Below are 25,506 nucleotides of genomic sequence, written 5' to 3'. Positions count from 1 at the left end.
ACTATGATCAAGTGGGACTCGTGTACGGATGCAAGGATTTTTCAATATCTGAAAACCAATCGATGTAACACACAAACTGAAGAATAAAAACCATATGATTATCTCAGGAGATGCAGAAAGACAAAATTCAGCACCCTTTCATGATAAAAACTCTCCAGAAAGTGGGCATGCGGGAATATTCCTCAACATAATAAAAGCCATATATGACAAATCTACTGCTTAACGTCATACTCAATGTTGAAATACTGAAAGCATTTTCTCTAAGATCAGGAATAAGACAAGGATGTTCACTCTCACCACTATTCAGCATAGTTCTGGATGTCCTAGTTACAGCAATCAGAGAAGAAAAAGAAACAAATGGAATCCAAATTGAAAATGAAGAAGTTAAACTGTCACTGTTTGCAAATGACATGATACTATTCATAGAAGACCCTAAAGATGCTACTACAAAACGATTAAATCTCATCAGTGAATCTAGTAAAGTTGCAGGTAACACAATGAATACACACAAAATAACTGTTGCATTTCTACACAATAACATCAAAAGATCAGAAAGAGAAACTCAAGAAACAATTTCATTTACAATCGTATCAAAAGGATAAACTACCTATGAATAAACCTACCTAAGGAGACTAAAGAAAGACCTATACTCTGAAAATTATAAGGTGTCGATGAAGGAAACTGAAGAAGACTCAAACAGATGAAAAGATATATCATGTTCATGGACTGGAAAAATTAATATTGTCAAAATGAATATACTACCCAAAGCAATCTACAGATCTAATGTAATCCTGATCAAATGACCAATGGCATTTTTCACAGAACTACGGCTTTCCTGGTGGCTCAGACAGTAAAGAATCTGCGTGTAATGCGGGAGACCTGGGTTTGATCCCTGGGTTGGGAAGATCCCCAGGTGCAAGGAATGCAACCCTCGCCAGTGTTCTTGCCTGGAGAATCCCTATGGACAGGCGAGCCTGGTGGGTACAGCCATGGTATCACAGAGTCAGACACGACTGAGCAACTAAGCACAGCACAGCACAGAACAAAAAAATCTTAAAATCTGGATGGAGACACAAAAGACCTTGAATAGCCAAAGCAATCTTAAGAAAGGAAAACAAAGCTGGAGGAATCAGACTTCCTGACAAAAGTAGAAATATAGATCAATGGAACTGAATAGAAAGCCCAGAAGTAAATTCATACACCTTTGTTCAGTTAATCTATGACAAAGGAGGCAAGAAAATACAATGTTGGACAGACAGTCTCGTCAACAAATGGTGCTGGGGGAACTAGACAGCTACCTGTAAAAAAAAAAAAAAAGGAAAAAAGATCATTCTTTAATACCATACACAAAAATAACCTCAAAATGGATTAAAGACCTAAATGTGAGACCAGACACTATAACACTCCTAGAAGAAAAAATAAGCACTACAATCTTCAACATAAATGTAGCAATATTTTTTTTATCAGTCTCCCCAAATAATGGAAATAAAAACCAAAATGCACAAATGGGGCCAGCTTAAACTTAAAAGATTTTGCACAACAAAGAAAACAAAAAACAGAATGAAAAGAAAACCCACGATTGGGATAAAATGTTTGCAGATGATGTGACTGACATGGGATTAGTCTCCAAACTTTACAAACAGCTCATGAGGTTTAACATAATCCAAACAAACAAGCCACTCAAAAAATGGGCAGAAGACCTAAATAGACATTACTTCAAAGAAGACATACAGATGACCAAGAGGCACATGAAAATATGCTCAACATCACTAATTAGTATACAAATGTAAATCAAAACTACAATGAGATATCATTCACACCAGTCAACATGGCTATCATCAAAAAAATCCACAAAGAATAAACGCTGGAGAGAGTGTGGAGATAAGGGAACCCTCCTACAGTGTCGGTGGGAATGCAAATTGGCATAGCCACTATGAAGAACAGTATGGTGGCTTCTCTAAAAACCTAAAAATACAGCCGCCATATGACTTTGCAGTCCCATCCCTGGGCATATTCCTGAAGAAAATCATGGTCCAAAAGGATATATGTACCCCAGAGTTTGTTTCAATGATGTTTACAATAGCTAGGATATGGAAGCAACCTAAATGTCCATCTACAGAGGAATGGAGAAAGAAAATATGATGTATATATATACAATGGAATATCACTCAGCCATTAAAAAGAAAGAAATAATGCCACTTGCAGCAGCATGGATGAATCTAGAGATTGTCATACTTAGTGAAGTAAGTTAGACAGAGAAGGATAAATAGTGTATGATACCCCTTCTAAGAATCTAAAAAGAATTGGTACACATGAACTTATTTACAAAACAGAAACAGACTCACAGACTTAGAGAACAAACCTAGATGCCAGGGCAGGGTGGGATGGGGGAAAGAATACGGGGAAGGAACAGTTAGGAAGTTTGTGATTAACATATACACACTGCTATATTTTAAATGGATAACCAACAAGGTCCTACTGTATAGCACAAGGAAGTCTGCTCAATGTTATGTTGCAGCCAGGATGGGAGCAGAGTTTGGGGGAGAATGCATACATGTATATGTACGACTGTGTCCCTTTGCTGTCCACCTGAAACTATCACATCATTGTTAACTGGCTATACTTCAATATAAAGTAAAAAAAATCTATCAAAAATTTTCTCAAACATCAAGAGCCAGGAAGTAGTTATTATAGATGAAATAAATTACTTTTTAACAATATAAAGCATGTATTTCATTTCCATTATTGCTATGTCTTTCATGAAGATCAGAGACAATTTTGTAGTTCAAAGTTCATAACTGTTAAGTCACACAACTCACATATACCTACAATCCAAGTTTGACTTGGAGTTGATAGTCTCTTTTTACTGTCTTTGATCTTAGTTTTTATTTATTTACGCTTGTCCATTCACTATATGGGTTAATAGATACCTTCTAAAACTCACTGAAAAGTAAGGAAAGCAGCAAATAAATAAATGAACAAATAAGAACTTACCAGGGACTTGGTCATTTCTGGCTCTTCTGGGAAAGGGGCAGAGATCTGAGAAAACAGATTGACAGAGGGACATAAGAGAAGGAACTGTGTCAATGTCATTTACTGTCCATGAACCTGACCCCAAAACTTACTTCTAGAACCATATCACAAAAAAAATCATCCTGTACTGTACAAAGATTTAAATGCAGGAGTTTTACCAAAGCATGGCTAATACCAAAAAAAGAAAAAGAAAGTTAGAAACATCTTGATACCCAATAATTATGAACCGCTTAAATACTTTACAGGGCACCCATAGGATACAATATTATGTAAAATTAAAGTACTATAGAAAAATAAAATGGTAAGTAAAAATAAAAAGACGTACCAAACAGTATGAGTCCATTTTCATTGAATAATGTGTGTATGTACACATGAACACATATATGAATGCGTTCATGCACACAGAGAAAATCATCTGGGAGAAATATATTAATATGTTAACAGATATAACATTTGGATGACAGGAAAATTATAGGTAATTTCTGGTATAGACCATCTGGTGATGTCCATGTGTAGTCTTCTCTTGTGTTGTTGGAAAGGGTGTTTGCTAAGACCAGTGTGTTCTCTTGGCAAAATACTATTAGCCTTTGCCCTGCTTCGTTCTGTGCTCCAAGGACAAATTCGCCTGTTACTCGAGGTATTTTTTGACTTCCTTCTTTTGCATTCCAGTCCCCTATAATGAAAAGGGCATCTTTTTTGGCTAGTAGTCCTAGAAGGTCTTGTAGGTCTCCATAGAACCATTCAACTTCAGCTTCTTTAGCATTACTGGTCCGGGCATAGACTTGGATTCCTGTGGTATCGAATGGTTTCCCTTGGAAATGAAGAGAGATCATTCTGTTGTTTTTGAGTTTGCATCCAAGTACTGCATTTCAGACTCTTCTGTTGACTATGATGGCTACTCCATTTCTAAGGGATTCCTGCCCACAGTAGTAGATATAATGGTCATCTGAGTTAAATTCACCCATTCCAGTCCATTTTAGTTTGCTGATTCCTAGAATGTCGACAGTCACTCTTGCCATCTCCTGTTTGACCATTTCCAATTTGCCTTGATTCATGTACCTAACATTCCAGGTGTCTATGCAATATTGCTCTTTACAGCATCAGACTTCACTTCCATCACCAGTCATATCCACAACTGGGTGTTGTTTTTGTTTTGGCTCTGTCTCTTCATTCTTTCTGGAGTTATTTCTCTACTGATCCAGTAGCATATTGGGCACCTACCGACCTGGGGAGTTCATCTTTCAGTTTCATCTTTTTGCCTTTTCATACTGTTCATGGGGTTCTCAAGGCAAGAATACTGAAGTGGTTTGCCATTCCCTTCTCTAGTGGACCACGTTTTGTCAGAACTCTCCTCCATGACTTGTCCATCTTGGGTGGCCCTATATGGCATGCCTCATAGTTTCATTGAGTTAGACAAAGCTGTGGTCCATGTGATCAGATCGGTTAGTTTTCATCCCCATCCCTGGCACTCAATTCCGCACTCCCACTCCTAAATTTTCTTTTCCAATTGCCAATCGTTGCACACTGACCTCACCCCAACAGCCATTACTCACAGATCAGAATCACTGGTTCCCATGTTCTACTGCTCACATGCCCCAACTGAGGCACGAGATAGATGGGCTCCAGGTTAGACATTTACAGCCAGCCTCCTATTTACACTTCCAGATAGAAATAACAATAGGAACAAGTTAAATACCTGCACTTTGCCTCCAGTGGATACTTTAGGATAGCAGTCCTGGCCGTGGCAGAGAGGAGCTGAGTCCTGCTCGGATAAAGAGACCACATATTTCTCATTCTTGAGGTCAAGGACACCTCCCTATCTATACACGCACAGAAAGTTTCCTCAGCAGTCAAAAAGGGAGGGAGCACCACCCCATAAGAGGTGGTGTCAACCTTCCCATAGGTTGCTGCACTGGAACCCACCTTGGCAAAAAAGATGTGCACACATATGAGGGAGGACCTAGGTCAGGTCAGTTATGAGGGAAAAAAAGTGAGATAACTGGCCAAAGACAGACAAAAACCTAGAAGAACTGCCCTATATAAAAGATTTAACTGTCTCTTTATCGTGCTCCTCCTCGCTAGTGGGGATGCCCACACTCTTTCCAGGTATGTATCTCTACCTTGCTATGTCTTAACTAAACAAACTCTACCACATGTTATCCTGTGTCTCTAATAATAAACTTTATACCTGTTTTTGTTTTGCTTTTTACAGTTTTTGCCTCCTTAAAACATTTTTGCTTTCAAATAGGGCAAAAGCCAGAGAAACTCTGCTTCTGCCTCTTGCTGGTGGAGTGGATAGGATTCCTGGTTTTCACCCAGGTTCAATTCTTGGCCAGGGAACAAAGATCTCGCTTCAAGCCACCACTGTTCTCTCTACAAGATCATAATCATTCATTCTATAGTCCCTGATCACAGAGCCTCCAATAACTATACCCCATGGCCCTGACTCTACATCAATCAATCCCATGTGCTGAAAAGGAAAAACTCCTGTGTGTTTTTCTTCTATTCTCACACCATCTACTTACAGTTTTAGCATTATTCACACAGGCTAGGGACTCAGTCCTATAAGACTGTCCCCACCCCAATTTCAGATGCCAACCATAAGTTCAGGCTCTTACTTGTATTTCTGACCAACTGGCTACAATCAGATGGTCCCACAAGGTTCCCTCATATTACACTAATTTTCTAGAGTAGTTCATAGAACTCAAGAAAATATTTTACTTATTAGATTACCAATTTATTATGAGAATATAATTCAGAAAAAGCCAGGTAGAAGAGATGAATATGCAAGATATGTTAGAAGGAGTGCATTGCTCTCCCAGAATCTCCACATGTTCAACCTAGAAACTCTCCAAACTCCATTCTTTCGAGTTTTTATGAAGCCTTCACTATGTACAGAGGACTGATTAAGTAACTAGCCATTGGTGATTCAACTTCCTACTCAACTTCAATCTCTAAAACTTTAAGAACTTGCTTGGTTCCCCTGGCAAACAGCCCCCATTGAGTGATTCACTAGGGGCTTTTCAAACATCATTTCATTAAAATAAACTCAGGGGTGTTTCAAAGGTACTTATTATTTATAACAACAACAAAAACCCCACTAATTTCATCTTTATCTTTCTGGTGCTATGTCAAGAGACAGAAACAAAAGAGGCCCCCTATAACTCTTATCACTTAGGAAATTAGAAAGGTGTTAGGAGCTTTGTGCTGGGAACTGTGGATGAAAATCAAAATACATATTTATTATATCACAATCCCGCCTGCATCAATAACTGGCATCCACACCTTTATTACTACTGTTGACTGAAAAAAAATTCTTACACTGAAAAGTGAGGATTATTTTTATTTAGTAGACTTACTGAGGACTTAAGTCCAGGATACTGCCCCTCAGACAGCTAAAAGGGACTGTTCTGAAGAGATAAGGGAGGAGCCAGAGTAAACGGGAGCTTTTGCAACAAAACAAACACCAAGTATCTGGAATATCAAAAGATTCAGTTCAGTTCAGTTCAGTTGCCCAGTCGTGTCCAAGTCTTTGCGACCCCATGAATCGCAGCACGCCAGGCCTCCCTGTCCATCACCAACTCCCGGAGGTCACTCAGACTCATGTCCATCGAGTCTGTGACGCCATCCAGCCATCTCATCCTCGGTCGTCCCCTTCTCCTCCTGCCCCCAATCCCTCCCAGCATCAGAGTCTTTTCCAATGAGTCAACTCTTCGCATGAGGTGGCCAAAGTACTGGAGTTTCAGCTCAGCATAATTCCTTCCAAAGAAATCCCAGGGCTGATCTCCTTCAGAATGGACTGGTTGGACCTCCTTGTAGTCCAAGGGACTCTCAAGAGTCTTCTCCAACACCACAGTTCAAAAGCATCAATTCTTCAGCACTCAGCTTTCTTCACAGTCCAACTCTCACATCCATACATGACCACTGGAAAAACCATAGCCTTGACTAGATGGACCTTCAGTGGGCCGTGAAAAATCACCCAAGGACTCCTCTCACTATCCACACACAGTAGATCTATACCATTAGTTTTCCTAACAAATTTACACACACACACAAACAATTGGGAACTCAGTGAACAAATCTATGAATATTCCTGAATTTTAAAGATAAATTTTAAAATCTAAAACACATCCAAATCTGAAGTGCAAGGGAATGAACAGATTATTTAAAGAGAAAGAATTTAAAAAATCAAGATGCCTCATCTGCAGTAATGAAAGCTAAGTGACATCAGAAATAGCATCTAAAGGACAACTTCTCTGTTAGGGCCAAAGACACTTCCAAAAATGAAAGCACTTAACAAAGTATCTCTTACCATTATCTGAGAAAAAAAAACCATAAAACTATTCCAAATAAATGTAAAATAAATCAGGTGAGAAGTAGCAAACAGAAATATATTTTTCAGCAATAACTTTTGCAAGATATAGAATTATTGAAAAGGACAATGATGATGATATAAGAATGTAATCAAAGGGAAAAGTAACAACACTATCATATGACAAAACATTTCAGGAAAAAAACAAGTTATCTTGGGGTGTAGAATGGAAACAATGAACAAAAATTTCATCAATCCAATGAAAAAGGAAAAGAAAAGCAGAAAACAGTGAATTAAAATAAATAGTAAACATTAAAATGGAAGGTATAAAATTGGGTAAAAAGGTATAAAATTGGTATTACACCAAACTGAAAAGGTAAAATTATCTATTGACAAAGACTAGATCATAGGCTAGATCTGAAAAAACCAAACTGTATTTATTGCAAGGAGTAGATCTAAACAATGAGAGCAATAGAAATACAAAATAAAGCCCTGGGCAAAGATAAGTCATCCAAATGAAAGTGAAAGCTGGGATAGCAATATAAATATCAAAATAAAATTCAAGGTTGAAACTGCTTTTCACTGAAAAGCGAGATCCTATAATAATAGCATCCAATAAATTTTAAAAAATACAAAATGCATTAACCATTATATTTATGCATGCCTTTCCCCCAAATACATGCAAACAAAACTAGTAAAAAAGCACATAGAACTACAAAGTGAATTACTAGTAAAAAATTATTACTGCAACTCTTTAGAAATATGATGAATCAAGTAGACCAAAAATAAGAAAAGAAAGACTTGAAAAATACCAACAAGCTATATTTAATATATATTAGGAGAGGTTTATACCACACAAACAGAAAATACGCTTTCTCTTATATCCATTGAACAAAGCTCACTGTAACTTGTGTAGCTTGCCTTCAAGTCACAAAGAAAGAGATATATCGTATTCTAACACACAGGGAGGCCTGGCATGCTGCAATTCATGGGGTCGCAAAGAGTTGGACACGACTGAGCAACTGAACTGAACTGAACTGACTGAACACACATATATAGAATCTAGAAAAATGGCTCTGAAGAATTTATTTACAAGGTAGCAATGGAGAAACAGACATAGAGAATAGACTTATGGGCATGGGGAGAGGGGAGGAGAAGGTGAAATGTATGGAAAGAGTAACATGGAAACTTACATTACCATGTTTAAAATAGATAGCCAATAGGAATAGGAATGGCTCAGGAAACTCAAACAGGGGTTCTGTATCAACCTAGAGTGGTGGGATGGGGAGGGAAGAGGGGAGGGAGTTTCAAAAGGGAGGGGATATATGTATACCTATAGCTGATTCATGTTGAGGTGTGGCAGAAAACAACACAATTCTGTAAAACAATTATCCTTCAATAAAAAATAAAATTAAAAAAAAGGAAAAGCTTGATAAATTGTTAAAAGTTGAGACTTTGCAGTCTACAGTCTATGAAAATACAATAAAAATAAAAATAAATGAAACATATCAATAATTCAGGAATAAAGAAACTCAACTCAGGATCAAAGTGGAACATCAAACTGAAATTATACATTTCAAAAATTAAGATGCATATAAAAGAAATATCATACCCCTAAATGTATCCAGTATAAAATTAGGAAAATAAGGAAAAAAATGACAGTTACATAAAATGGGGGGAAATGGGGGAGTGGGGAGAAAACATTTTTTAAAAAGATAAAATTAATATAAATATAGTAGAGAGTATAAACATACTGAATACTTCAAAATGACCAATAAAATAAATCTTGATATTCCTAATAATAAAAAAAAGGAAGAAAAATGATACATAAATAACTAGGAATGACAATGTAGCTCCTAACCGGGATACAAAGCACATGACGATATATTTTTAAATCTCTAGCAAAGTGTACCATGAAGAAAACTTTCACATATTGAGGCATGGAGAAGTTGTTTTAGCTTACACATGGTTCAGACTGAACTTTGTGTGAACATACACAGCACATCTGCTTTAACCATTAAGGTGTTTGGAAGATAAGAATAAGTAACTCCCTTCTTATAGCATCTCCTTAACAGGAATCATGGTCCTGCAGTCTCACTGTATATGTATTAAATCTAGCTGCTTTAAAACGTCGAAGGAATGTATCCCTGTCGTGTTTTATATATGATCTTTGTTCTGATAAATTTATAAGGCTAAGCTGAAAACCATACTCCAACCCAGCAATTCCTCAGAGCCTCCTAGCTGTTTCCTGGGCTACAGTCCTCAGTTTGGCTCAAACAATACTAACAAAACTCTTTTCTACTCCTATTATGATTATTTATTATGTCCATCAATAATTTTTTAAAAATCAGAAATAGAAACAACCTAGTAAGCAGAAAAAAGAAAGGATATTAATGACCATCTACCATCTCTCCCCTTCAGATCCTTCATTTCTCAGGCCCCACAGTTACCCTCCCCCCACAGAATCCAGGAACCTGCCCACCGATCCAACAACAAAGATCCCACAGATTCCATCACTCCGCCTGGAGTTCTACCATCCACTATCACTCCCACCCCATGTCTCCAGGGATTCACCATTCCGACCCCACCAATCCCGCCGGAAGCCACCATCAACACCACACCCCCTATTATTCCATCCACTGGCGGCCTCCATCTCTGACCCCATTGTTCATCACAGACAGCAGCGACACCTCTTAACTAAATCCCCACCGCAATGCTCCCTGCACTCACCAGCCCCTCACCCATGCTCTTTCCAGACAGTGGTCATTTAGATGTCGCAGTGGTAAAGAATCTGCCTGCCAATGCAGAAGGTGCAAGTGGCATTGGTTGGATCCCTGGGTGGCAAAGATCCCCTAGAGAAGGAAATGGCAACCCGCTCCAGAAAATTCCATGGACAGAGGATCCTGGAGGGCTACAATCCATGAGGTCGCAAAGAATCGGACACGACTGAGCGATTGAGCGCACACACACAAACGCACACGCGCGCGCGCGCGCGCACACACACACACACACACACACACACACACACACACACACAGTCACAGGAAATACAACTCCACCTACTTCCTTTTTCTGGATTCCCTCCTTGCCCCTGTGGAATTTCTTAGGCTCCGCCTCCATATGCCCATGCTCAACAGTGGCTTCTCTGCGGAAATTTGCCAGTATTCAACATGGCGCTCTGCTGAACTCTGCCTTTCTCTAAATGATTTAAATTCGATTCAATATGGCGGCGCCCATGTAGTCACTCAGGCCTGTGGGCCGCCATGTTGAAGTGAAGTAGACTTGCGTAGTAAAGAGCTGTCAGGAGGAAAGGGGGAATCGAGGGATGTATCCTGGAATTAAGCCAGGAACAACCAGAGCTGATCACCCAAAGCAGCCCCAGGCATCTTCCCTATTCCTGTGGATTTGAAGCACCTCGAACAATAATATTTAAGCAGCAATTATTAAGCACTCCATCCCCAAGTAACAGAATAAACATTCTATCCAAGCATCCAGGGAGCATTTACCAAGGGATACCATAATCTGTGGGCTTCCCTGGGGGCATCAGTGATAAAGAACCCGCCTGCCAATGCAGGAGACACAATGAGATGTAGGTTTGAAAAGAACATGAATGAGAGACCTGTAACCAAATTGGCTTTGGACTTGAACAGCAATAACAGAACCTAGAAGATAAAAGAGTAATACATTCAAAAATTTGTGGGAAAATTGTTTCCAACTTGGAACTTTTATACTATACAAAATTATTAATTACGTTTTGGTATAGAATACCAACATTTTCAGACATGCATGGTCTCAAAGTAATTGCTCTCCTATTCATACTTTTCTTAGGAAACTACTGGAGAAAGAAACATGAAATCAAAATAGCAGGATCCAGCAAAAAATCACAGCTGTGCAGGAGTTCTAGAGAGCTTTCATTGCAGATCTGAACAGCTCAGAATAAATATCTTCGAGAATATGAAACTGTCAAAATCAGTGTTACTGTGAACGCACTAGGAATTCATGAGGGGAAAAAAGGCCTTTGAAGGTAGTATGAAGAGGTTGGAAAAAAGTATTGTTTCAGAACATGTTACACTAGTTTCTCCCAGATACATATCCTCACACACATACATTTTCAATAAGTAGGCAAGAAGAAAAGCAAGCCAAGAAAAGCAATACAAACAGAGGGGCATGTATATATACACAAACTAGCAATAAACATGTCTTTGTACAGAATGATTAGCATTCTGATCCTACTGGATTTGATTTAGGTCATATCTGAATGGTCTAATGGTTTCCCCCACTTTCTTCAGTTTAAGTCTGATTTTGCAATAAGGATTTCATGATCTGAGCCACAGTGAGCTCCTGGTCTTGTTTTTGCTGACTGTATAGAGTTTCTCTGTCTTTAGCTGCAAACAATACAATCAATTTGATTTCAGTGTTGGCCATCTGGTGATGTCCATGTGTAGAGTCTTCTCTTGTGCTGTTGGAAGAGGATGTTTGCTAAGATCAGTGTGTTCTTTTTGTAAAACTCTATTAGCCTTTCCCCTGCTTCATTCTGTACTCCAAGGACAAATTTGCTTGTTACTTCAGGTACTTCTTGACTTCCTACTTTTGCATCTCAGTCCCCTATAATGAAAAGGACATCTTTTTTGGGTGTTAGGTCTAGAAGGTCTTGTAGGTCTTCATAGCACCATTCAACTTCAGCTTCTGGTCAGGGCATAGACTTGCATTGCTGTGATATTAAATGGTTTGCTTTGGAACTGAACAGAGATCATTCTGTCGTTTTTGAGATTGCATCCAAGTACTGCATTTCAGACTCTTTTGTTGACTATGTTGGCTACTCTATTTCTTCTAAGGGATTCCTGCCCACAGTAGTAGATATAATGGTCATCTGAGTTAAATTCACCCATTCCAGTCCATTTTTAGTTCGCTGAATCCTAGAATGTCGATGTTCCCTCTTGCCATCTCCTGTTTGACCACTTCCAATTTGCCTTGATTCATGGACCTAACATTCCAGGTTCCTACAGGATACTGCTCTTTACAGAATCTGAGCTTCCTTCTATCACATCCACAACTGGGTGTTGTTTTTGCTTTGGCTCCGTCCCTGCATTATTTCTGGAGTTATTTCTCCACTGATCTCCAGTAGCATATTGGGCAACTACCGACCTGGGGAGTTCACTGTGTCCTATTTTTTTGCCTTTTCATACTGTTCATGGGGTTCTAAAGGCAAGAATACTGAAGTGGTTTGCTACTCCCTTCTCCAGTGGGCCACATTTTATCACTGGAAAACCACTAGACCATACAGGTATGACCTAAATCAAATCTCTTATTATTATACAGTGGAAGTGACAAATAGATTTAAGGGACTAGATCTGATAGACAGAATGCCTGATGAACTATGGACAGAGGTTTGTGACATTGTACAGGAGACAAGGATTAAGATCATCCTCAAGAAAAAGAAATGCAAAAAAGCAAAATGGCTGTCTGAGGAGGACTTACAAATAGCTGTGAAAAGAAGAGAAGCCAAAAGTAAAGGATAAAAGATAAGATACAACCATTTGAATGCAGAGTTCCAAAGAATAGCAAAGAGAGATATGAAAGCCGTCGTCAGTGATCAGTGCAAAGAAATAGAAGAAAACAATAGAATGGGAAAGCCTAGAGATCTCTTCAAGAAAACTAGAGATACCAAGGGAACATTTCATGCAAGATGGGCTCAATAAAGGACAGAAGTGATATGGACCTAACAGAAGCAGAAGATATTAAGAAGAGGTGGCAACAATACACAGAAGAACTGTACAAAAAAAAAAAAAAACTTCACGACCCAGATAATCACAATGGTGCGATCACCAACCTAGAGCCAGACATCCTGGAATGTGAAGTCAAGTGGGCCTTAGAAAGCATCACTATGAACCAAGCTAGTGGAGGTGATGGAATTCCAGTTGAGCTATTTCAAATCCTAAAAGATGATGCTGTTCAAGTGCTTCACTCAATATATCAGCAAATTTGGAAAACTCAGCAGTGGCCACAGGACTGGAAAATGTCAGTTTTCATTCCAATCCCAAAGAAAGGCAATGCCAAAGAATTGAGTGCACAATTGCACTCACCTCACATGCTAGTAAAGTAATGCTCAAAATTTTCCAAGCCAGGTTTCAGCAATATGTGAGCTGTGAACTTCCAGATGTTCAAGCTGGTTTTAGAAAAGGCAGAGGAACCAGAGATCAAATTGCCAACATCCGCTGGATCATTGAAAAAGCAAGAGAGTTCCAGAAAAACATCTATTTCTGCTTTATTGACTATGCTAAAGTCTTTGGCTGTGGATCACAAAAAACTGTGGAAAATTCTTCAAGAGATGGGAATACCAGACCACCTGACCTGCCTCTTGAGAAATCTGTATGCAGGTCAGGAAGCAACAGTTAGAACTGGACATGGAACAACAGACTGGTTCCAAATTGGGAAAGGAGTACATCAAGGCTATATATTGTCACCCTGCTTAATTAATTTATATGCAGAGTACATTATGAGAAACGCTGGGCCGGATGAAGCATAAGCTGGAATCAATATTGCTGGGAGAAACATCAATAACTTCAGATATGCAGATGACACCACCCTTATGGCAGAAAGTGAAGAAGAACTAAAGAGCCTCTTGATGAAAGTGAAAGAGGAGAGTGAAAAAGTTGGCTTAAAGTTCAACATTCAGAAAACGAAGATCATGGCATCTGGTCCCATCACTTCATGGGAAATAGATGGGGAAACAGTGGAAACAGTGGCTGACTTTATTTTCCTGGGCTCCAAAATCACTGCAGATGGTGATTGCAGCCATGAAATTAAAAGACGCTCACTCCTTGGAAGGAAAGTTATGACCAAACTAGACAGCATATTAAATAGCAGAGACATTACTTTGCCAATAAAGGTCCATCTAGTCAAGGCTATGGTTTTTCCAGTGGCCATGTAGGGATGTGAGAGTTGGACTATAAAGAAAGCTGAGTGCCAAAGAATTGATGCTTTTAAACTGTGGTTTTGGAGAAGACTCTTGAGAGTCCCTTGGACTGCAACGAGATCCAACCAGTCCATCCTAAAGGAGATCAGTCCTGGGTGTTCATTGGAGGGTCTGATTGGAGGGTCTGATGTTGAAGCTGAAACTCCAATACTTTGGCCACCTGATGCGAAGAGCTGACTTATTTGAAAAGACCCTGATGCTGGGAAAGACTGAGGGCTGGAGTAGAAAGGGACGACAGAGGATGAGATGGTTGGATGGCATCACTGACAGAAAGGATATAGGTTTGGGTGGACTCTGGGAGTTGGTGATGGACAGGGAGGCCTGGTGTGCTGCAGTTCATGGGGTTACAAATAGTTGGACACGACTGAGCAACTGAACTGAACTGAACTGAAAGGGAAGTGTAGTTTCAGTGGCAAGTCAAGAAGTACCTAGGGATGAGTAAAATAGGGGAAGGAAATAATGACCAATACAGATTCAACTAATAGGTGCTTAATAGAATAAGACCCTGATGTTCTTCACAATTGCTTATTAAGCACCAACTATGTGCCAAGCTCTGGACAAGCAGTCAGAGTAGAACATCTCATTGCGGGCTATAGAGCTTGGTTTCTGTCTGATTTTATATGTCCTGTTGAATCAATTTAATCTCCTTTCTTCTTTCAGATGAAGAATTTAGACTTGAAACCACAAAAATGGGAATTTCTGAAGAATATTTCTTCCTTTTTGAGATGTTAGATCAGTGCGTACATGTCCATTTCAAACTCCCTAAATATCCTTCCTCCCATACTTCTCCCAGGCAACTATAAGTTTATTTTCTAAGTTTGTGGTTCTGATTCTGTTTTGTAAGTTCATGTGTATCATTTCTTTTTCCATTCCACATATAAGGGGTGTCACATATTTCTTTTTTATTTTTTATTAATTTATTTTAATTGGAGGAGTCATATGACATTTCTACTTTTCTGACTTACCTCACCTGACACCTGTATTTAGAATATAGGAAAATAAATGAGCATTCAAGATTGCACTCAGGACTATGGAAAAAAGAAGAGAAGGGAACAGAATGGACAGAGCAAGAGTGAGCTTTTGCTTTACAGAGAGTGGCCATGAAGGCCCAGATGGGTGGGTACCATCTGGGCAGAGGCTGGAGGATATCAGCAAAGCAGAGGTGCCAGAAATAGGAACAAAGGCTAAATATATGTTGATTATAAATCATAATATCACGAGACTCAAGTGACAAAATGGTGGTCGGTTCTTTGGGCTTTCTTTCTGTGTTGTACATCCTGCACTTAGAACTGAAGAGGCCAACAACTCAGGGATGCCAGAGAGGGCAGACAAACAAACAAACAAACAAAAAACACAAACGCTCTAGCCAAAGGACCAGAAAAGAGAAAGCCTAGCAAGACAGAGAACTTTTAGAGAAAAACCTCTCTATTCCAGAAAAATACTGTAAAATACCTTTACTAGGGGCTTCCTGGTGGTTCAGATGGTAAAGCGTCTGCCTGCAATGCAGGAGACCTAGGTTCGACCCCTGGGTCAGGAAGACATCCTGGAGAAGGAAATGGCAACTCACTCCAGGACTCTTTTCTGGAAAATCCCATGGATGGAGGAGCCTGGTAGGCTACAGTCCGTGGGGTCGCAAGAGTCGGACTTGGCTGAGCGACTTCACTTTCACTTTCACCGTTACTGTGGCTGCATCCCACCACACCAGCGAAGTCCAGACTTCTACCCTCAAATCATTTTGTTATAACAAAGTATTCCCAATCATCCCCTTTCCCGACTTACGAGGATGGTGTCAGAGAAGGCTGAGTAGGGTTAGGATTTATTTCTTTCAACTCCTTGGTAAAATTTATTCTTTTTTTTCATTCTTCATTTTTATTGGAATATAGTTGCTTGACAATGTTGTGTTAGTTTCTACTGTATAGTAAAGCAAATCAGCTATACATATACATATACTTCCTCGTTTTTGGATTTCCTTCCCTTCTAAGTTACCACAGGGCATTGTATAGATAGAGTTCCTTGTGCTATATAGGTTTTCACTAGTCATCTATTTTATACATAAATTTATTCTTAAATATTTTATTGGTTTTGATACTATTATAAATATGGTCATTTTATTTCTTTTTCATATAATTCACCATCAGCTTATAGAAATGCTAACAATTTGTGTATGTTAATTTTGTATCCTGTAACTTTGCTGAAGTCATTGATTGGATCTAGTAGTGTCTGGGTGGAATCCTTAGGATTTTCTTGTCAGAAATTCCAACATTTGTTTAAATTTGGTCTTGGTGTCAGTGATTCTTTTGTCACAAGTTGTGATTTTCTTAGTTCTTAGAATAAAGATTTTCTGTTGTTAGGAGGCTTAGGCTCCTATTTAAATCTTTTATTTTAGCAGGCAGGTATCCTGTTCTGTTTAGTGTGCAGGTCTTAACCTCCTTTTGTAGACAGTGGTTCCACTGACAGTTTAAATTTTAGCAGTTTTGTGGTTTCATTTTGGTCAGCTTTTGGAAAAGAAAATGGCAACCCACTCCAGTACCCTTGCCTAGAAAATTCCATGGATGGAGGAGGCTGGTGGGCTACAGTCCATGGGGTCGTAAAGAGTCGGACACGGCTGAGCAACTTCACTTTTGGTCTGCTTTAACCGGTGCCACTGGGGCTCTCTGCTAGTGCTGCCTGGGGGGATAAAAGGAGTCTTCCTAGGTTGGGATGCTAGGTCTCTCTCTGGGATGAGAGGTTTTTGGCCTCAAGGAACTAAGAAGCTTCTCTGTTCTAGAGCTGCCTTATCTTTGTGCTACAGGCCACATGCTTATTACCATGAGACATTCCTCTCCCCCCAAACCCTGGCCCTCTCTCCCCTCCCACACATACTAGTTACCCTAGTCACCCTGGTGTCTCTGGCAAGAGATGAGTTATTCAGGCCAATCAAAGCAAGAGGCTGCTTTGTCTGGGTGCTTATGGTAGGATGCCCTCTACTGGTTACCGCTTGTAATACCAGGTCTCTGGGAGTAAGTCGGGCTTGTTGTTTACTGCTTAATGTTCCAGAACTCCCTTGATGGGTTTGTCTCATACACAGTAAGTCCCCTACATACAAATGATTTTCATTCAGAGAACTTGTTCATATGTCCAATTTGTTTTTAAGTGCAACGAAGTTAGACTGGGTACCTAACTAACACAGTAGGCTATATAGTACTATACCATAATAAGTTTATAATACTTTTCACACAAATAATTTGGCTAGTATACACGATCTGTCAACTCATGAAGGGTTACTGACTGGAAGGAGAGGAGGTGGGAAATGGTAGAGCTGAAGGATTGTCAGCAACAGGAGATGGGGGGCAAGCTGCAGTTTCACTCACAGCTGATGTTGCTGGCACAGGTTCTGGTTCCTTGCAGGACTCAATTTTGTCTACTCTCCTGAAAAAATGATGCAGTAATGTCTGGGTGATAGCTCTCTTTTCCTCATCATAGATGGCAAGGTAGCATGGGTTGCATTCCAAATGGCTGCTGCAATTTTCATGTTCCATCCTATGTTCCTGTGTCTCAAAAAGTAACTGCCTCCTCAAGGAATTAGGAAGCTCCTCATGTTGCACAACAGAACTGTAAAGTACAGAAAAGCACAGCCACTCATAGAGCATGCGTGCAAGGGACAATGTACGCCAGACACATGAACTAGCATGGTTGGACATGCAAATACGTGTCATATCTCTGAAAGTTTACAACTCGAAGGTTTGTACATAGGGGACTTATTGTAGTTTGAGGGACTTCTGTTTGATCTGTGAGAGGAATGGACTACTTGACTCTCTTCTATGGCTAGGTTGGATCACCATCTTCTGTTCAATGGGGAAATTAAATCCTACCACTTAGGCTGTCTTTCCAGTCATGAGGTTCCAAATCAATTCACCTCCCTCTTATTTTTGAGAGTTTTCCTTTGGTTGCCTCCTTAGTTATTTCCATAGTTTACAGTTAGAGGAGCAAAAACAAACAGGTCTATGCACTCTTGTACGGACCTGAAGTCTATGTTTCACTTTTAAGAAACTGATATTTTCCAAATTAATGGTATCATTTTATATTCCCAATGACAGTGTATGAGGTCTAGTTTCTTTCACATCCTTGCCAACATAGGATATTGTCAGACTTTTTAGTCATTCTAGTGGGTTTGTAATGATTCCCATTATAGTTTTAATTTCCAATTATCTGATTATTAATGATGCTGAACAATATTCATGTGGTTATTTGCCATTTGTATCCCTTCTACAGTGAAATGCCTATTCATCTTTAGCCAAATTTTAAAAGAACTGAGCAGTTTGTCTTACCGTTGTTTAAGAGATCCTTATATATTCCAGGTTCAAGCCCTTTTCAGATATATTTTGCAAATATTCTCTTAGTCTGTGGTTTGCTTTTTATTATCTATAAAATATCTTTTGGAGAAGTCTTTAGTTTTCTAAGTCCTACTTACTCATATTTCCCTTTATAGTTTGTGCTTTTTGTAACCTATTTAAGAAAACTTTTGCCTTGCTCTAATAAATTATCACAAACTTAGGTCAAAACAACACAAACTTATTATTTCATAAGTTGGTAGGTCAGAAGTCTGGTGGACTTTGATAACTTCTTTGCCTTGAGCCTCACAAAGCCAAAGTGAAGGTGTTGACTGTCTAGGCTCTTATCAGGGCCTTCTGGGAAGAATCTATTTCTAAGGTTGGTCAGGCTACTGGCAGATTCTAGTTCCTTTCTGCTGCAGGACTGAGGTCTCTGATTCCTTGCTATCATCTGGGGCTGACCTTAGCTCTAGAGGCCCTTCTCCAGTTCTTGCACATGGACCCGACATCATTGAGCCAGCAACAGCATAACAAATTCTCATATTTGGATTTTTTTTAATTGGAGGATAATTGCACTGTACAACATGAATCAGCCATAAGCATACATATATTCCCTTCTTTTTGAGCTTCCCTCCCACCCACCTCCATCCCAGCTCAGCATCAGGCCGAGCTCCCTGTTATACAGCAGCTTCCCACTAGCTAGCTATTTTAAACATGGTAATGTGTATTTTTCAATGCTACTCTCTCAATTTGTCCCATCTTCCTGCTATGTCCACAAGTCAGTTCTTTACGTCTGTGTCTCTATTCCTGCCCTGGAAATAGGTTCATCAGTACCATTTTTATAGATTGCATATATATGCTTTGTTTGTTGCTCAGTTGGGTCTGACTCTTTGTGACTCCATAGACTGTAGCTCGCCAGGCTCCTCTGTCCATGGAATTCCCAAGCAATACTGGAGTGGGTAGCCATTCTTTTCTTCAGGCAATCTTCCCAACCCATCAATCAAACCTGGGTCTCCTGCATACCAGATTCTTTACCATCTGACCCACCAGGGAAGCCCCCAATATGCTTAAATATGTTTTTCTCTTTCTTCACTTGTCATGTTTGGAATTTATTACCTCCCCTTCTGTCAATTTCTCTTGCCTCCAGAAAGTTCTATGTTTTTAAAAGCTGTGATTAGACTGGGCCCACTCAGATAAACCAGGATAATCTCTTTAAAGTCTACAACCTTAATCACACCTGCAAAGATGTGACCCTGGGTATTTAATATACTTACAGGTTCCAGAGATTAAGCTGAGGATATCTTTGGGGGATCATTTTACTTACCACACAAAGTCACTAAGGTTTTCTTCTAGGTTTATAATTTTAGCTTTTACTTCTGTTATACATTGTGGTAAACATATATTTTGCCTATTTTATATTTGTTGTATTTATATTTTTTGACTTATGAGTCCTTTTGTAAACAGAGAGGTATAGAACAAGGTTCTGTGGATGTGTGTCTATTACAATCCACTTGTTACAGCACCATTTTGGAGAAAACATTATCCCTTTCCCATTGATGTCCTTGCCATCATTAAAAAAAATTAATTGAAAATATATAGATCTACTTCTGGATTCTGCCCTAATGCTCTATTTCTTATCTTTCTGCCAATTCCAGTCTTAATTATATAGTTTCATAAATCCTATAATTAGATTTAAATCCTCCAAGTTTGTACTTCTCTTTGAAAACTTACGTCTTAAATCCTCTGCATTTCCATATAAAATTTAAAACCAGCTAGTTAAGGTTATAAAAAAATTCTGCTGGGATTTTGATCAGTATTACATTGAATCTTTACATTAACTTGGGATAATTGTCAGCTTAATATTATCTTCAGATCTATGAAAATTATAAACTGAGTTGTTTTCTTGAAATTCAAATGTTGACGTTCTAATGCCCATGTGATTGCATTTATATTGTAAAGTTAATTAAGGTCACAGGTGCCAAGTAGTTTCAGTTGCGTCCGACTCTTTGCAACCCTATGGATTGTAGCCCGCCAGGTTCCTCTGTGTATGGAATTCTCCAGGCAAGAATACGGAGTAGGTTGCCATTTCCTACTCCAGCGGATCTGACTCAGGGGTAGAACTTCATCTCTTACTTTTGTCTCCTGAATTGGCAGTCTGGTTCTTTACCACTAGCAACAATTAGGAAGCCGAGGTCATGGGGGTGGGTCCCTAAATCCCACAGGACTAGTGTCCTAACAAGAGACACCGGGAGTTCACACACACAAAGAGGCCATGTGAGGATGCAGTGAAAACGTAAGAGCTTTCAGGACAGACTAAACCTGCAGCCTTGCTGATATTGGACTTCTAAACTCCAGTACGGTGAGAAAATAACCTCCTGCTGTTTAAGTCACTGGTTTGTGGTATTTTGTTATGGCAGTGCTACCTGACTAATATGAACATGACATATCTCTTTCAATCATACAGGCTTTATTATCTCTAAGCAATATAATTTTCAGGATACAGGTACTACACATCTTTGGTCAAATTTGTCCTTGAAGTATTTCACAGTGTTTGATGCTATCATAAATAATTTTAAATTTCATTTTCTTCCACTTCTTAACAGAGTTTCCATACACTCTACATCCAGTTTACCCTACTGTTAACTTACATCTTACATTTATCATGGTACATTTTCACAGTTATTGAACCAACAATGATACAATACTGTTAACTAAACTCCATACTTTATTTGGATCGCACGAGTCTTCCCCTTCAGATTTTTTTCTGTTCCTGGATCACATCCAGGATGTCACATCATATTTAGCCTTTGTCTGCATTGTCCCCTTTGATCTGTGAATATCTCAGATCTTCCTTGTTTTTGATGACCTTGACAGTTTTGAAGAGCCAGGTCCTGTCAGAATGTCTCTCAGTTTCTGTTTTTCTCATGGTTAGTCTGGGGCTCTAAGTGCTTGGGAAGACAACAGAAGTAAAGTAACAGTCTCATCAAGTCCTATTAGGAGTATATGCCATCAGACTGATGATGCTGACCTGTCTGAGGCTGTCTGTGCCAGTTTTCTAACTGCGAAGTTGCTTTTTGTCCCCTTTCCATACTTTATACTTTTTAGATGTAAATCATGAAGTACAGCCCACTCTCAGGGTATGGGGAGTTAAGGCATACCACCTTGAGAGGGAACATCTATATAAATTATGTGGAATTTTACCAAGATCTGTCTCACCTCTCTCATTTATTTATTTACTCAATCATTTATATCGGCATGTACTCATTGATGTTTATTTTATACTTTGGATTTCAATTCAATCCTAAATTATTTTTGTTCAAACTGTTCCAGCTTTGGCCACGGGAGGCTCTTTCAGGTTGGCTTCTGACACTCTGACATTCAATAAACAACTTAGCTATTTTTAAGGATCAAGCTTAGTATGTTAATTATATTCACATTGTGCAAAAGACCTCTAGAACTTTTCAAAACTTGCAAAACTATTCCCATTTCTCCCTCTCTGTAGCACCTGGTAACCATCACTGTGTTGCATTTCAATGAATTTGACTACTCTAGATATCTCATACAAGTGGAATCACACAGCATTTATCTTTTTCTGACTGGCTTATTTCACTTTGCTTAACGTCCTCAAGGTTCATCCTTCTTTTTCAAGACTGCATAATGTTCAATTGTATGTATACATTACATTTTCTTGCTTCATTCATCCCTTAGTGGACATTTGAGTTGCTCCACCTCTTGGCTACTGTGAATATGTTGCAATGAACCTGGGTATGCAAATCTTTCTTCAAGACCCTGCTTTTAATTCTTTTGGATATATACCCAGAAGTGGATTGCTATAGCATAGAAATCATACCTGTTCTACTTTTAATTTTCGAGGAACCTCTATACTCTTTTCCATAGTGACTGCAACATTTTACATTCCCACCAACAGTGCACAAGGGTGCTAGTTTCTCTGATCCTTGCCAACACTTGTTACCTTGTGTGGTTTCCTCCACCTCTGTGGGTTTGGATTTGAATGCATTTATTCTAGTGGCTAGAGCCACATGATTCAGAGTTCCTTTCAGGAGAATCTGATGTAGGGAGTATAGCTGGCTTATACTATCCAGTATAGCTGGATTTTCAATGGATACATTTGTGCTGAGGCCACAGCCCCCTTCAGCCACTGACTAAGTAAGACATGGTCCAAAGTCAGGTCATTTCTGCCTAACTCTGGACTCCTTCTGAAGGCTCTGCCTTTGTCTTAAACCCTCCCCTTTATCTTTTGTGTATGAGAAAGATACCCTTCCCCCAATAGATTCTTGCACATCTAATTTTGTCTTGGCATCTACTTCTCTGACACAGCCATTTTTGGGAAGAAGTGAAATTAGATATTTAGTTTACTACCATAATTTAACTATTAGGACAATTGCTTCAAATCAGCCTCTTTAGTTTGCTGACGTTAACATGGTCATAGCTCTGGAAATAATTTGGTGCCAAATGTGTTTCAAAAGTAATCTGAAGAGTTTTAGGGATGATTTGGGAGAATGGGAATTCTAACATGTATACTATCATGTAAGAACTGAATCGCCAGTCCATGTCTGACGTAGGGTGCAGCATGCTTGGGGCTGGTGCATGGGGATGACCCAGAGAGATGTTGTGGGGAGGGAGGTGGGAGGGGGGGTCATGTTTGGGAACGCATGTAAGAATTAAAGATTTTAAAATTTAAAAAAATAAATAAATAAATCAACAACAACAATGAAAAAAAAAAAGAAAAACAATGTGAGAAGTCCCGTGGATGTAAGCTTTTTTGTAAGAGCAAGAAGCACATCAACTGGCCATTATAGGGAGAATTCAGAAAGATTTCTTGCTAGATTTAGAAGCTATATTTTTAAAAAAAAAATAAATAAATAAATTTCTTTCAATGAAAAGAAACAAAGATATTTAGTCTAGAGTCTTAATATGGAAGTGACTATTAAGTTTTGAGTTCTTTAAAGATGGAAGAATGAATTACTTCTAACATATTTATCATCTGAGAGAAAGTTTATTGTTCTGATTTACTGAAACTTAAAATATTCCATTAAATTACCCAGGAAAATCCAGGTAGCAAGAAATATATAACACTGTCCATTCCTTTAAGAGATTTCAAACAAGTTTTAAAAGGCCACAGAACTATATATAAATATATGAGTGTGTGTGTGTGTGGACACACACACTATACCATTTAAACTACTTCTATATTCTATACTTAAAATTTCAAGTATAGTAGCCTACTTTTTAGAGCTGAGGTAACACCAACTTTCCCTCAACATAACTGCATAGGTGATTAAGGTTAAGTGTGAATACTACTGTGAAGTCTCAAGTCACCTGATCAATTCCATTTTGATTTTAGGTAAAAACCAGTATATTATACATGCATCTGAACGAAACATCTTCAATATGTCTGTGCCCATGTGTCTGTTTCAGTGGAGGGGGAAGAACAGGTATACGCCAGGGAAACGTTGACTGAACCACAGATAATTGAAATTTAGAAGTCTGCTGTAGTTGGTAACACGGAAACATACACAGTCTTCGTGTTCAAAGTCTTCATAGGGATTTCTTCTGTAATTTCTAGAATGGAAAGAAGAAGTTTTAAGGAAATAATTTTTCTATCTATTTTGGATGAACATTAAAAAAAAAGTTAACTGCCTGGATAGCAAGATATTCGGCCTTACCTTAAGGGAAACCTAAACTCTGTCTCTGCTGCTGGGGGGGTACTTTTTCCTGAATGACAGGAGTATCTTTTGTTATATATTCTGAACACACCTGGTAGTTTATGCTAATGAGATGACAATGATATGACTCAGAGTGGAGCTGGCCACACCAGAAAAAACAATCATATGAGCAATTATACCTATGTAATGAAGTCTTAATATAAACTCTGGACACCAAGGCTCAGGTGAGCTTCTCTGGTTGGTAATACACTGTACATACTACTGTCATGCTCTGGGGCTAGGAGGAGGTAACACTGTCCATGACTCCTTTGGGAGAGATGATCTGAAGTTACATACTTGGACTCCTTTCCAAGTGATGTCACTCAGTCGTGTCCAACTCTTTGCGACTCCATGGACTATAGCCCACCAAGCTCCTCTGTCCATGGAATTTTCCAGGCAAGAGTACTGGAGTGGGCTGCCATTTCCTTCTCCAGGGGATCTTCCCGACCCAGGGATCGAACCTGGGTCTCCCACATTTTAGGCAGACGCTTTTACCGTCTGAGCCACCAGGGAAGTCCCGGGGATCTTCAATAAGATTAAAAGATTAATTTCTAATCTGAAACCATGGGAACAACAAGGCAAAGGAGTAACATATTTAAAGTGCTAAAAGAAAAAGCTATCAAACAAAGAATTCTCCATTTAACAAAACAGAGTTTTTCTTCTTAATTTTTTCTTCAAAAATTAAGGAACAATTAAGACATTTCCAAGTAAACAAAAATTGAGGGAGGAAATCATTACTACCAGCTCTGACCACAAAGAAACTCTACATGGATCGTTCAGGTTGAAATGAAAGGGTGCCAGACAGTGAATCAAAGTCATATTGCTGCTGCTTTTAATTTTCAACCCCCCTTTTTGTTTCCTACATGGTTTAAAAGTAAATACATAAAACACAATTAAGAATTTATGTTTGGGGACACATAATTACAAAGATATAAATCCTGACAAGAATACAAATAGGGACAGAGCTGTATAGAAGCAGAGTTTTTGTATGTTATAAAAGTCAAACTGGCATCAATTCAAACTAGATTGTTACAAATTTAAGATGTTAGTTGTAACCCCCATGGTAAACACTAGCATCTTAACAGAAAAAAAACACAAAAGGAAGTGAGAAAATAGTACAATACAAAAAATAAACTAAACACAAAAGGT

The 25,506-nt window shown here is 38.9% G+C and overlaps 2 protein-coding genes across 11 annotated transcripts in view; both read right to left on the bottom strand.

Moving 5' to 3' along the window:
• The window catches only part of ZNF484 (zinc finger protein 484), a 29,314-nt gene extending 18,815 nt beyond the window's left edge, over positions 1-10,499 (bottom strand). Inside the window, exons 1-3 of one of the 9 annotated variants that reach the window (XM_069575691.1) lie at positions 10,076-10,425; positions 4,730-4,795; positions 2,995-3,039 (exon numbers count right to left, since the gene is read on the bottom strand). Coding sequence is in view for 4 of the 9 variants with exons in the window: in XM_069575687.1 (XP_069431788.1) it covers positions 2,995-3,039; positions 4,730-4,795; positions 10,076-10,090 (126 nt within the window). In the remaining 5 variants the exon portion in view is untranslated. Of the gene's footprint in view, positions 1-2,994; positions 3,040-4,729; positions 4,796-6,392; positions 6,508-10,075 lie in introns of those variants that run through there. The other 8 variants (XM_069575687.1, XM_069575694.1, XM_069575690.1 and 5 more) reach the window with 8 other exon arrangements.
• Positions 10,500-23,628: 13,129 nt separating this feature from the next.
• Positions 23,629-25,506, bottom strand: part of IARS1 (isoleucyl-tRNA synthetase 1) — a 79,157-nt gene continuing 77,279 nt past the window's right edge. For both annotated transcript variants that reach the window (XR_011254247.1, XM_069575686.1), the window contains exon 34: positions 23,629-24,214. Coding sequence is in view for 1 of the 2 variants with exons in the window: in XM_069575686.1 (XP_069431787.1) it covers positions 24,132-24,214 (83 nt within the window). In the remaining variant the exon portion in view is untranslated. The remainder of the gene's footprint in view (positions 24,215-25,506) is intronic.

Source organism: Ovis canadensis, chromosome 2 (assembly GCF_042477335.2).
Source record: "Ovis canadensis isolate MfBH-ARS-UI-01 breed Bighorn chromosome 2, ARS-UI_OviCan_v2, whole genome shotgun sequence".
Classification (NCBI taxonomy): domain Eukaryota; kingdom Metazoa; phylum Chordata; class Mammalia; order Artiodactyla; family Bovidae; genus Ovis; species Ovis canadensis.
Note: the sequence above shows the minus strand (reverse complement) of the source record. Positions and strands in the feature narration are given on the sequence as shown.